Source organism: Lytechinus variegatus, chromosome 18 (genome assembly GCF_018143015.1).
Source record: "Lytechinus variegatus isolate NC3 chromosome 18, Lvar_3.0, whole genome shotgun sequence".
In the NCBI taxonomy this organism is placed as follows: Eukaryota; Metazoa; Echinodermata; class Echinoidea; order Temnopleuroida; family Toxopneustidae; genus Lytechinus; species Lytechinus variegatus.
The window spans coordinates 16,158,531-16,173,077 of record NC_054757.1 but is presented as its reverse complement, the minus strand read 5'-3'; the positions used below and the strand labels follow the sequence as shown (position 1 = coordinate 16,173,077).

Below are 14,547 nucleotides of genomic sequence, written 5' to 3'. Positions count from 1 at the left end.
TGGATGGTCATCTATTGGATTCTGTTCAAAACCATTTTACGGTTGTTAACACCACGATTGGCTTCATCTTTATCATTATATACTTAGTCCGAAGGAACAGAGAACGGTCAATGACAGGGAAGGATTGAGGTGGGACCTGGAGGCCAGAAGGGGGGCATTCTTCAGCCATTTAGGCTTAATGGGGGTAATACGATACCTTGCCGTGGGGTACCAACCCCAAATACGCTCTCTAATTCGCTGGATAACTGCCCAGCTCTTTCTATTCGGCATAGCAGCATGCGTCGCAGTACTAGGGCAGTGTGTGCAGAGGAGTACAGTCGCATTTGTACATGTGTGTAGTTGATGATAAGGAGCTGCAAGGTGTATGGTAGCGTGAAAGGGAAAATTATAATTTTCTTTTTCTCTTCCTTGAAAGGACATATTGGGAGTGGTGTAAGTCTTGGAAATTTTTACATCAGCTCAGACTTTCCAAAATCACTGGAATGTATTTATAGGAGAGTTGTAGCATCACAATCTAACTTCTTTTGATGGGCAGTATGTAATTAAGGCATGGAATAGCAGTGATCGATTCTGATTTTTGTGGGAGGATGCAGGAGAAATACCTGAAAGAGAGGGAGAGGAGAGGGAGATATAAAGGGGAGAGTGGGTGGGAAGGGGGTTACAGAATTATAGATATATCATAGAGGTGGGGAAGAGAGGTCTGGGGGTGTTTCACAAAGATTTAAGTATGACTTAGAGTTGCACTTAAAGCTAAATGATAGTAGTTGCAGTAAAACACTAATTTTGTGAGAAAGTCTGTAAAACCAAGGTTAAGTATGACTATATCATCATGGATCTAGATCTGGTACAGTTACATAAACTGAACTTTGTGAAATCATAAAATCTAAGCTGAAATACGATCACACTGAAGATCGCCAACACAGATAGGCACACGTGGGACAGTGTATTATTATTGCTGGAATAAAACCCGACGGGAGTGACCGAATCCGCGCTTATTTTGCTTATTTCTCAGCAATTACACAATTTCTTCCAGAATCCTTTGGCACATATTTTTTATTCATACAAACAGACACTTAGGTGGTCATTATATTAAATTCTGTAAAAAGTCATTTTGAGATCGTTTTCAGAACTGGAATTTATCTTTAAATGCCGATGCGTACATGATTTGCAACACATAATCTTATTGGTCAATACGCAGTAGTGCGCATCCTCTTGGCGTTGTCTGACAAATGCAGTCATGCCTTTTATACCATACGCAACCAGGCATTTAAGTGCGACTTTAAGTCATACTTAAATCTTCGTGACCACCCTCACCCGGGAGAGATGGTAAAGAAATGGGAAGGAGTAGGAAACAAGATTGGGAAGAGGGATAGAAGGAGAAAAGAGAAGGGGAAGAGAGAAAGGGGTAACGTATCAAGAAAGAGGGATAGATGAGAAACATGGGATAAGGATAAAGATAAAAAGGGTAAAGGAGGTGAGGGGGATGTATTCAGTGCTATATAAAGAAGAGTATACCTTACCTGTGGGGTGTTTCATAAATTTGCTCGTTGGTAACGAATGACATTACGAACGACTGGTGATGCCTTCTTCCATGCTATTATCTGTTTCTCATTCATTTACGTGTAGCCCAAGAAGGTATCACCAGTCATGCGTCAAGTAGTTTGTAACATACAGACATCTTCATGAAATACTCACCAGGGGTCCGTTGCAGAAAGAGTTTAAACGCAAGTCCCAAATGCTCGCTGTTGATTGGTTGAAAATCAAGTTGCGCATTATTTTTAGAGTTGTGATTGATTGCAACTCTTTCTGCAATGGGCCCAAAACTCATTTAGGAAAACTACAGGACTATTAAAGAAGAGAGGGAGAGAGGGAGGGAGGGAGAGATGGGGGGGGGGGTGGGGGATAAAACACTGGGGAAAACAAATCAGTACAGATTTGTTCAACTAACCATACTGCACTGTGGTGGATATATGTGTGTTAGAGCGTGTGTGGGGGTATTACTGAGATATGAACCCTATTACGTATTCATTACACCAAAGCTTCACACAGATATCTCACAGCCTGAATTAAATTTTCAGTATTCCCTGACGTTTTCTGTTTATATATTCAAGCTCATCTCCGTAGATCATTTGATTTTTTTTAATTCTCTTCTGTAAAGGGGATCCTTCACCCATTGCAGACAGAATGATTTTGCTATACACTCTAAAAGCAAATCAGTCAAAAATGACTAGTTACTAGGGTCAGCTGGGTGCAACTGTTATTCTAGTCATATTTGACTATTTTCTAGTCGTATTTTACTCGGAACAGAGTTATTTCTAACTAGAACATAAGTCAGAAATATGACTAGCATATCAGTTGCACCCAGCTGACTACTTGTCTAGTCAATTTGACTGATTTGTTTAAAGAGTGTAACATGTTTTCCATAGACTCCAGGGGCCCGTTGCAGAAAGAGTTTCAATCGATCGCAACTCTAAAAAACATGCGCAACATGATTCTCAACCAACCAACAGCGCGCATTTTGGACTTACGATTGATTTTTTGGCTTGCGTTTAAACGCAACCCTTTCTGCAACGGGTCCCAGGTTGCATATATTTTGGCTTAGTCTCCAAAGAGTTAACTTATCTGGATGTTGTGTTCTAGAGAGGGGACAAAAAGAGAGAAAAGAAAGGAGATAAGTGGAAATGTATAAGAAATGTTGTAAATGTTTCCTGGCTGTAGATGTTTTGTTAACATGAGAGGCACTACAGCTTCATGTTTGACAGAAATCAGTTGAAGAATGGCCTACGTGAGAGATTAAGCAACCAGATATCGTGTTAGGAACGGGTAAGAATGGAAGGGTAGACTATAGCCAAAAAGATCTTAACAGCTTACCATGTCAGATGCGAATCTTTCAGCTCTTTGTCAATGCAGCGGAAGATAAATACTACAAGATGGGCGTTGAAAGGCCCAGCCCTATAGTTAATTAAAACCTTGTCGTTTTACGCCTGGCGTCAGCTGATTGGGGCATGGCGTGATGCATGCGATGGGAAGAAGCGTTGACTTTCCTTTACTACATGTATTTCATTGAAAGGAAAAATACGCCGTCATCATTTTCCCCATGTAGGATGTGCTCTGTTAAAGGGATTGTATGAAGTTATTTCTAGGGCTTAATGTATTATGATGAATATTGCATCTCTAAAGAGATTAAAAAAAGAGAGAGAAAAAAAGACAGGAAGATAGATAGATAGATAGCAGGGGCGTCGATCCATTTTTCAGATTGGGGGGGCAAAATCATGAATCAATTTTCTAAAAGCGCTCGATCACACAAAACGAACAAACTCACACACATATGCCTATATATATGTGTACATATATATATGTATATATATACACACATACACCCACATATATATATATATATATATATAAACATATCTCACCAGCAGATTAATGCGAGCGCGAAGCGCGAGCTGAAAAATTTTGATATTTCGATCTGAAAAAAAAATTGAGTTTAATGGACGTTTTTAATGAAAAACAAGATATATATATCCAACAAAAGATTATTGCAAGTCGAAGTGGGAGTTCTTTTGAGGTTTAGAACTGAAAGTGGGACCATATTAACCTATTTAATCATGGAAAGTATGGGTGTTTGTTACAGAAATGATGCGAGCGCGAAGCGCGAGCTGAAATTTTTTTATATTCCAATCTGAAAAGTGGACATTTTGAGCACGATTTTAGACGAAGAACGAGTTGTGTATCTCAATCTCGCTCGCTGATATCTGTGTAACATCACAATCTTATTTTATTTTTAGCACATGCGGAATTATTGGGGGGGCAAAACGATATGTTTGCCCCCCAAATATTTTCATTGGTGGGGCGATTGCCCCCCTTGCCCCCCCATAATCGACGCCTCTGATAGATAGATAGATAGATATGGAGGGAGGAAGGTAAGATGGAAGGAGAGGGAAGAAAGGACAAAGGGAAAGATGGATGAAGAAAAAGGAAGAATATAGATTCATTATCCACCTGCTTTTAAATCATTAATTGAATTTAATCAAATCTAAATCACAAAAATATTATTTCTGCAACATAGACCAGTACACATATAAGGTGAATGTTTTTCCTTTTAAAAGTAATATGATTATGAAAAAAAGGAGGATGGGAAAATTAATTTTCTTTGACATATAATCAGTTTCCTGCAAGATATCAGATTTACAGCTTAGTGATTGATGAGCTTAATCAAATGCATTCTGCTCTAAAGACGGGAAATGATAGCAAAGGAAGGAAACATGGGGTATGCAGGATATAATCTTACATGTAATTAAGCTTGTATTATTAATTTGTAAATTAGAAAAGCTAGTCTCCTGATAACAAATATGTGAGCATTATTAATTTGTGTGACTTCTCTATTGTTTTGTGTTGTGCAAAAACAATAATGCAGCTTTGAAGATTATAATGTAATCATTTAATTTTTTTCCAGCTCTAACAGTCTAAGATGACTGGGCGCTTAAAGTGGAAATATACGGAGGGGTTTGAATATCTTTTTTTTTAACTTGAAATCATGTTTTTCACCAATTTACAGCGATTTGATGGTTTGGAATAAGGCCAGCGGTGTGTTCATATCTTATAAAGATAGTAAAAGCCTGTGCTTAGACAAGGTGCAACAAGCACACCTATAAGGCAACAACGTACAACAACAAACTGTGTCAACCAGAGTAGGAAATAATTTTCATTTTAAAGGGGCTATTCTTTTTTCGATGTTGGGGCCATTGCAGAATTTAGGGTCTATTTATTTCATTTTAAGGGCTGCTTTTAGGGGCATCAATAAATTATGCAGTAGATCTTAAATGCAAATATTTGATTCTGCCATCATCTAGAATATTGTTTTTGTAATGTCTTGGGGTGACTCTGAAAAGAATGGTATGCCTTTGGGGGGAATTTTAGGAGCTATTTGGGCTCTCATGAGGGCGAAATAGCCTGTCGCCCTTATGTTTTTCCTACGCTGGTGTCAACAAAGCATAACAAATTGCTGCAGGCAAGTGCAGCAACAAAATGCGCAAGAAATTGCAGCAACAATGTTCAGAAACAAACACAGCAGCACAGCAACAAGGCAAAATTACAAAACTCAACATTTTTTTAATTTATAAAGTTAGTGTACATGTATGATGCAGTTTATCATTCTTTAATTTATTTCACATTTTGATACCAGATAACCAAGATTAATTTACATACAGTAATTAGCTTAATGTAAGTTTTCACCTACATGTAAGATATCATATGACGGGGCTAGAATAGATTGAAGAGATGCTGCATGTTTATATTTTTTCTTTTGATTGAAGTACATCATTAGCTACATCACTAGGCCACTTGTAGATAGAAGACAAAATTTTTGCATCAAAACGTGACTCTTATTCAAGTTTCATTTTCTAAAAAACACAGATTTTTAGAATAAAGTAATGCCTCTAAATAATATGCAAAGATGACGGAAGATCAGATTGGCTCTCGCTATTTCAATACCTGAGTAGCATGCATGGCGAATCTATAATAGTCCCATGCATTGTGTTATGTGTACTGTCTCTCTCTCTCCGTGCCCTGCCATCGCAGTAAGACAATTACAGACGATATGTTGATGCTGTGTGCTTAGGGTGCCTTGGCATAATAGACAGACAGACAGAAAGATGTCTGGCAATGAATAGAAATAGAAGTACAGTGGGCAGGTTTCACAAGTTGTTATTAGAGGTTTTTCTGCATTGTAGAGTAGTGAAAGCACATGGTTGAATATCATTTTGCGTGCAGTATTGCTCATAGTATCTACTTAAGTTCACTTTGGCAATGAATAGAAATAGAAGTACAGTGGCAGGTTTCACATATTTTCATGACAAGTTCTTCTGTATTCAAAACGAATGGGAATACATGGTTGAATGTCATTTTGTGTCCAATATGCATTTATCTCTTTTAGGCCTTTTTGGCATTGAATAGAAATAGAAGTACAGTGGGCAGGTTTCACAGATTTTCATAACAGATTCTTTTGTATTGAAGAGTAACGAGAACACATGGTCGATCGCCATTTTGTGTGATTTTTCTGTTCATGGGTCTCAGAAGATCCGACAGCCGGTGCTAACTCCATACCCTTTTCGCATTTTTGAACATCTTGGCATGAAGGGGCTGTTTTGCTCATTTTTTTACACTGTGTTATGCACAGCAAAAACTGTGGTGTTAACCAGTGTACATAGAGGACCACACCAGTTATTTTACACCGGTGTTGAATTGGTGGTGTTAGTTTTACACCTATAGGTGTTATTACAACAACTTTGGTTGTTACATTTACACTCTTTGGTGTTATGTTCAATCTTTAGGGTGTAATTTTAACACCTCAGGGTGTGGTCCTCTATCAACACCAATCGGTGTCAGTTTTAACACCACAGTTTTTACAGTGTGGGCTCTTTATCCCCTTACCACACTTAAGCCTGAATAAACCACCCTTTTCTGTGTTGTCTTTCTTGCGAATGCTGTCCACTTTTCAATAGAAGTGACACCCTTGCCCCCCTGCCCCGGTGTTTTCATGCCAATTATTTTGAGCTCAGTATGACTCATAGTATCTATTTAAGTTCAGTCTCGCGAAGAATAGCAATGGACGTGCAGCTGGTGTTTCCATAAGTTCTCATTAGAGGTTCTTCCGCAAATCGAAGAGTAATGAGAGCACATGGTTTGGATGCCATTTTGAGCCCAGTATTACGCAATGTACCCATATGAGTTCACTCTGGCAATGGACGGAAAAAGAAATACAAGGAACAGAAATCATGAGTTGTCGTTAGATGACCGGCTAAGTGGTGAGAACACGTGGCGTGAGAATTCCATTTTGAGCCCAGTGTTACGTAACGTACCGTACCTATTTAAGTTCAGCGAGCACCTGCTCATTTCTCGATAGAAATAATTCTTACGAGATTTGACTTTCTGGGGGGAAAGCATTTTCAGTGTAATCACAAATACGACTGCCATCCACAAATTCAGAAATGATGTAATCCTGTCTCGATCATCATAGTAAAGTTTGTCTGAATACGGCAGAGAGCTTAGTCTTGTTCATAATTTTGTTGCCAGCCCCTCAATTACAGGTTTATGATGGGCATGCACAGTAAAAATGCTGTTTTCATACATCACTTTTTTATAGTATGTGAATCTAACACTAGTTGTTTAATAGTTTATACAACCATGCTTAATTTATTGAGAATTAGGTATTAGAAATTAAACTTTATTGTTTAAGATTTTTACCTTTGTAACATTTGCTTAAACTGTTTAAACTACTATGTGGTTCATGCAAATTTTACAAACATTGAAATTTTAAATCAGTGATTTTTATTGTATGTTGCTGAAATTAGATCACTACCTTATTGTGCTTTTCACTGCACAACAATAAAGCTAGATTTGGCAAGGAGTAGACAAAATATTAGCCGAACACTGATGCAAAAAAATACTTTTGAACAACCTTACATGAGCCATCATGTGAATGCAGCCTCATTTTCCTCTTTGGCGCCGGCAGAGTTTATGCTTATTAAAAAACTAAAGTTAAGACGTTCATTGCATTCATAACACTGCATGCTCTTATGAATGCTGGTGAGATGGCAAATGTTGCATGTTGTGGTTGTTTTTTTGCGGTGATGAATTGATCGAGCAAAGATTAAATTTAGCGGTACATCTTCATCAGTATGCTCGGAAGAGCCTTTCATTGAAGATGATTATTCTTTCCTGCGATAAACACCAAGGCCCCATCTACTCCTCCGCATCAAGCTTTTCTACTCCAGCAAACGAACCCATCTCCCTCTTGCAATCTCTGCTGATAGTCAAACCTGTTGGGCCCCTGCGCTTTATGCCTTTAAGGCCTGCAGACTGTTTTCAATGTAGCAAACCAGGAGAGGAACCATGTCACTTTTCACACGTCCACAACAATAGCGGCACGAAGAATGCCCCGTTCTCAATGCTGTTGTGCGCGGCGTTGGTTCATGCCAAGTGTGTGTGAACTAGAACGCGGGCATTGCGTGTCCGAAGGGGGAAGCAGGACGTGCCATCTTTGACGCTTTGCATGTATTTACTCTGTGAAACCTGCCTCTCATTGACCCATCGCTGGTGCTTTAGCCAGCATAAAGGAGGCAATAACTATAAGATGGAAGCTGTTAAAATGCATCCCAACCTTCCGCTTTATGAAATGATGCTGTTACGAGACTTAGTTATTATTCTTGTTTTTCCTCAGTCCCCCATATTGATGGGGATTTGTTAGCCCATTTGCGGGGTAAATTTGAAACATTGAGAAGTAATTTCCCTGAATCTTGCTTTTAGGAATGACGATCATTGCTGATTCCGACTCCAGATTTTTAGATGGGTGTTTTGTTATGAGAGTCAAATGGAAAACAACACTATGTTATGCAGTAGGCAGCTGGGAATGTATCACCATCATACATACTAGCATGAATTGATCTTTGTAAACTTCATTTCATGTTAGGGCCATTTGGTGTTAGGACCCAGTGCTTGGCCTCCAATCACTTGGTCTATGTCTCACATAGTCTAATACCGCATGGGCTCAACCCATTTGGTCTACTGTCATTTTGGTCTATCAATTGGTCTACGTTACGGTTGGTCTGTATTTTTTTTTCCAAGTTAACTTTAAAGGGAAACCCAGCCTTGGTCGTAAAAATGTAATGTTGGAAAGGAGAAAATTAAATAAAACAGAATGGTGAAAGTTTGAAAGAAATCGTACAAGCAACAAGAATGATATGGCTGCTTTAAAATTGAGATTCCTAAGACTATGTAGATTTCAAATTGGCAACTGTGTAAGTAAATTATGACAAGGAGCAAAGACAACTTTCTCTTTAATAGGCCATGTACTTAATCATGTGGTTTTTGTGTAAGTATTCATTTCCCTGGGGCAGTAATCTTGATATAACTCGGGTATATTTAATATATTGTTTTATGTCCTCATGGATAAAAAAAAACTAATTTGAAGTAACGCATTTGGGGAAAAAATACATTTTCCTAATTTTTTTAGCTATTTTATGTAGTGGAATACATGGAAGAGTAGTCCTTGCCTTACATCTCTATGACATCACATATGTGGCCAATTTGAAATCTCCATGGGTATAGTGATTACCAATTTTTACAACTTATAAAAATTCATAACTTTCTTATTGTTTGTCTCATATTGTTCAAACATTCACCTATCAACATATCTTATTTCTTTTTCCTCTTAACAATTTTTTTTTATTTTGGTTGGATTCCCCTTTAAAAGTAAGTAATACAGGATAGAGCTCGAGTGCAAGACAAGTAGTCCCATGCTAAATTGGCATGCATCATGCTATTCAATACAGCCCCACTTATACTATACTGGAAATACTAACCTCATAAATTATACTTGTGGCATTTCTATTATTGAATAACTTGCTGCATGTTGTGAAATTTGAGTTAAACCACATGTTTGTGACTAATTCCATTTTTTATACTTTCAACTGGTTCATAGCTCAATAATTATCTCTCTTTCTTGCTCCTGGCTCTCTCATATTCTGTTGAAAACATGCTTAAGGTTTTCTCTTTTTAATGTAGATTAATTATTTTTCTCAATGTTCTTTTGATTAAATTTTCAGAGTATTTTCTCTCAAGTATTTGAGTTGGAACAAGCGGATCTGGAAAACAAAGGACCCCACAATGGAAATGGGTAAGATTTTCTGCCAATGAGGATTGGTCAAAATAATTGATTATTTAGATTAGAAAATCTGTCCCACCAAAAATAATGTAAAATATAAATCAAGATTTTTGTGGATTCTAACCAGTTATTTAGTTCATTTCTACCTTTTTTTATTTTTTTATTTTTTTTGGGGGGGAGAGGACACAATTGGTTATTTTGACTAATCTTTTCCAGATTTTGATAAGATAGAGGCTGCATGGAAGGGGTTGTGGGGGGGGGGGGCTAATCAAAGAAATTACTGGCTCCCTTATATAAGTCTGTTAGCATTTATCAACCACAAATCCAATTTTTGTTATGTTTGGTATCTCACTTTTTACGGGGGGGGGGGGGGTATACTAACTAAAACAGCACCCTGTCCACAACACAGTAAGTTTTCGAAGCTGGTTGCTTCTTTGAGTTTTCTTTTTATTAAACTTTCAAATCTCTGTTTTGGATACAGCCTCTCTCCACCCCCCCCCCCATTGAAGCAATGCTTGGTTAAAATTCATCAAGATAATCTTTGAGTTAGACGATGTAGCCTGTTTGGTAAAAGTTGAGTAAATGTTGTGTAACAGCAAAAATCGGCGCACTATCTACGGATACTCAAGGACACTCGAGGAAGTCCAGCCAACAAGGGTGCTCTCCATTCACGCCTGCTTACCCTTCCAAATTGGCAACGCGTAGCTACCTTTACATCGAGCCCATTTGAAAGTCAGTGGGCTATCTCCAAATGCTCTTTGCCTCGCATAAATCAGCATGGGAAACGGGACATAATCGAGGATTGAGCGTTTTGGCGGTCGAGGCTGAAATATTTGGATGCACGTTTTCATGAAGGAAGTAGCCAGTGATGGGGAAATGGAATTGTGGCTTTTCATGGGTATATATTCAAGATTTCACTCGGGGAATGAGATGGTTTTATAATGGAGAATGAATAATGATGATGATTCGTAATAGATGACCATGATGAAGTCGAGAAGGAGAAGGAAAGAGAGATAGAGAGGTCAAAGATTTTTTAATAAAAGGCTGTAGAGTATTTACATTCTTTTTTACACGAAGCATGTATATTCCATAACCAAAGAATTGACGTAATAAGTTCAACGCTAACAATTCATAGATGATACGACCCATATTGGCAATTAAATCATATAAAGAAAAATCAATTAATCATGCAGATGTAATGTCAATACCAAAACACTATTTTTTCGAGGGAACGTCTAACTACTGACAAAGTCAAGCATGACTACCACTACCAACCTAATGCACTGTTCAGTCGGAATTGCTCGGTTGAGCTTTCGCTTTTAATACAGCAAATATTTAAGATAGGATGTTTACAAAATGGGCAAGCTTTGGAAGGTGTACTATTTATGCGTGTGGAAATTGCTGAGATGAATTAAGGAGCTTGATATGGATGCTTGTTTAAGCTGAACTCGGCATTGTTGTGTGCAAGAGGGCGACCTTTTCCTTTGATATTATGCTTTTTGCTCACCATCAGATCAGGGATTTATATGGGACCTCTTTGTATGACTGTTTGATTTTTATGAAGACCTTTTATATGAAAAGATTATATATTTTCAATGAAATATAGTTCTGCAACTTGAAGGGCTTTGGTCAATTTCTTTCTCCCTTAAACAGTAAAATTGTGAATATTTGTAATAGTAGCTAATAAGGACCTTGGAATAATTTTCTAAGAGGGGGTACTAGTGAAAAAAATTAACAAGCAAAAAAAAGGAAGATTTTTGTAAAAAAAAAAATCTCAGCACTTTTCATAAATGGTGAAAATGCTAGGTAATATTCTTTATATATGTATCTGTATAGTGCTTGGAGACAAACACATTCATATTTAACATTATAGATTATTATAATAAATGAAAACAATGCTATTACTTAATTCTCTTATCTTCTCATAGACAGTGCATTATACATAGACCACTTTTTTCATGTCAATAGGTTAAAAATGATTTTTTTTTTCTTTAGAATGTAAGCATTGACGTGATGGCAATCTTATCATCATTGATTAATATATGCCCCAATTAGCACAAGAAAGGCCAAGTGTAAGGTTAAGGTGGATCGAACAAGTTTTAAGATTAGATTAGCCTGCTTGCAAGGCTTTTACTCATTCCTTTTAATTTTTCAAAGGAACGTTATAAATAAATATATACCAATCAGAGGGTTGTGTAATTGAATCCCACTGCTGCCTAGCATTCTTTAGCAAGGACATAAATCCACAATATGCCACTCTCCACCCAGGTGGTAAATGGGTACCTGGTATGATACAAAAGCCTGTGTAGTATGCCTAGCAATTGAGTCTTGGAACTCTCGTTGAAATACTCTCCAGTGAGTGGAGAAATTGCATACATTGTGTGCGGGCATGCCATGATCCGATGACTGGGGTGATGATGAATGCAATGTAGAGAACATTTAGAAACAAAGTATATTAAGTGCTATATAAATGTAACTATATTATCATCACAATTGTTATTGATCCTCTTGTTGGTTCAGGGTTCTTTAATTTGAAAAGAAAATGTAAATAATTGATTATAAAATATAATTCATATTTCTGCATACACATATTATAGATGATCAATTTGACCAATGTAATGTAGCAAATCATGACAGTCTATGATACAATACACAATTTTTTATAACAATCACATTTACAAAATAATAATAATGATAAAATAGTAATAATGATGATGATGATGATAATGATGATAATAGTAATATGAATAATAATGATAATGATAATAATAATGGTGATAATGATAATAATAATTATACCAGTAATGATGATAATATATAGCATTTATTAGGTGCTCAAATATCAGAAATCAACAACAAAAAAGATGGTGATTACAAATGTGGATTTTATTTTGGCTTGAGGAAGGCTAAGATTAGATAGATGAGGTTTTGTGCAGTGATTTGGCAGTATCTTAAAGGTCAGTGTTTGGATGGATTTGATTAATGAAATGACCGTGCTCAAAAAGGCTGTAGCTTGGCTCTGATTACAAAAAAAGAGAGAGGCAAGAAAGAAGGAAATGGTTTGTCTGTCGGGAAGCTACTAATTGCCGAGAAGATTTCGGGTAAAGAAAAGGGTTCCTTTCTTAATGTGCATCCAGAATTGAAAAGAGGAGAGAGAGTGACGAAGGGGGAGAGAGAAAGAGAGAGGGAGCCAAGGAGTCACTTGACTGTCTGTACATACGTGAGACAAGAGATATGTATAAAGTATCTGTTTTTTTTTGTTATGATGTAGTATGCACCTGGCTCGTTGACGGTGTCAGAAACATCCTGAAATTGAAAAAGAAATGAATGGGTTTGTTTCTTTAAAGATAAGAGGAAAAAAGAGGGAAAGAATGAGAGATAAATTGCAAAGTTTCAACATCGGACAAAGAAAGAGTAAGGAGTTTTTAAGTAATCATATCACTACTGTCATAGGATATGAATAAATGATCAAAAAAAAGAGGGGGAGAGAGAAAGTTAGAGACAAGAGAAATAGAGAGAAACAGACATATTAAAGTGATATGGATGGAGAGGGAAAGTTATTGTTATGGTTTGCTGTGCATTCTCATCGATGCATGCTTATCTTATAAAGATACATGGTATATAAGATCAAGAAAAAAAGGATGGACAGATAGACAGAGATGGAGTGATAGTAAATATGTAGAGATGCAATGCAGTCTCATCAATACATTCATATCTTATGAAGATATATGATCAGAGAAAGAAGAAAAGGTGAAGAGAGCGTCTGAGAGAAAAAGAGAGAGATATAGAGGCAAACAGAGATTGGATTGATAATGGGGACAGTGAATAGTGAAAAGTGAATAATGGGGATATGTGATCAAAGAAAACAATGAGGGTGGAGATGGTCGGAGAGAAAGAGGAAGGGATGAAGAGACAAGTGAGAGAGAGATTGGAAAACTCATGAGGTAGAGAGGAAAGAAAGAAAAATGTTAGGAGGTGCTAAGCAGCATACATTCACATCTCATATGTGATCAAAGAAAAGAAGAAAAGGTGGAGAGTCTGAGAGACAAAAATAGAGGGAGAGAGAGACAGGCAGACATATGTAAATAAAGAAAGAGTTTCTAATTCTTCCCAATACAGTCAAGTGTTATAAAGATAATGATAGAGAGAGAGTGGAGAGACAGAGAGAGACAGACTGTTAGAGACAAAAAGATAAATGATGACTGGCCGAGCAGCATCATTAATGTATATAAAGATATTGGTAGATCAAAGAAAGAGAGATAGACGGAACAGAGAGACAGAGATAGACTGTCAGAGACATAAAGATAAATGAGTTGCCAAGCAGCATCATTAATGCATATAAAGATAATGGTAGATCACAGAAAGAGAGAGACGGACACAAACTGACAGAGACTGAAAGATAAATGATGGGTTGTCGAGCAGCATCATTAATGCGTACACCTCTTGGAAAGATAACAATGTCTTGTGATGGACTAGGATACGAAAGACATGTTCTGTTGCAAGACAAAGAAACTTGATACATCCAAGAAAGAGATGGAAAAGACGAGAGAATGGAATCGTCGAGCGCACATTCACTCCCTTTGTGACATTATAGAACCTAATGATGGATTAATGTACGAAAGATGCTAACCTTTCTTGAATATAAGGGAAATTAGAAGGGAAAGAAAACGTGGGCAGACAGTGTGAGAACAAAATAGAACATGACTTTATTTGCATTTATTGCTTGTCCTAAATAATTTTGATGGATGGTATAGGTCTTCCTATTTCTATTAGCAAGAGAAAGAGAGAGAGAGAGAGATAAGTAATACATTACCAGCTTAGATATTCACACCCCGTGTGAACTTTGAGTTTCTAATGATGGATTATTCTACAAACGAGCA

At 37.1% G+C, this 14,547-nt stretch overlaps 1 protein-coding gene across 2 annotated transcripts in view; it reads left to right on the top strand.

Moving 5' to 3' along the window:
- LOC121431588 (dual 3',5'-cyclic-AMP and -GMP phosphodiesterase 11-like) overlaps window positions 1-14,547 on the top strand; it is a 72,924-nt gene that overhangs the window by 37,368 nt on the left and 21,009 nt on the right. For both annotated transcript variants that reach the window (XM_041629136.1, XM_041629135.1), the window contains one exon: window positions 9,609-9,679. In XM_041629136.1, the coding sequence (XP_041485070.1) occupies window positions 9,609-9,679 (71 nt within the window). The remainder of the gene's footprint in view (window positions 1-9,608; window positions 9,680-14,547) is intronic.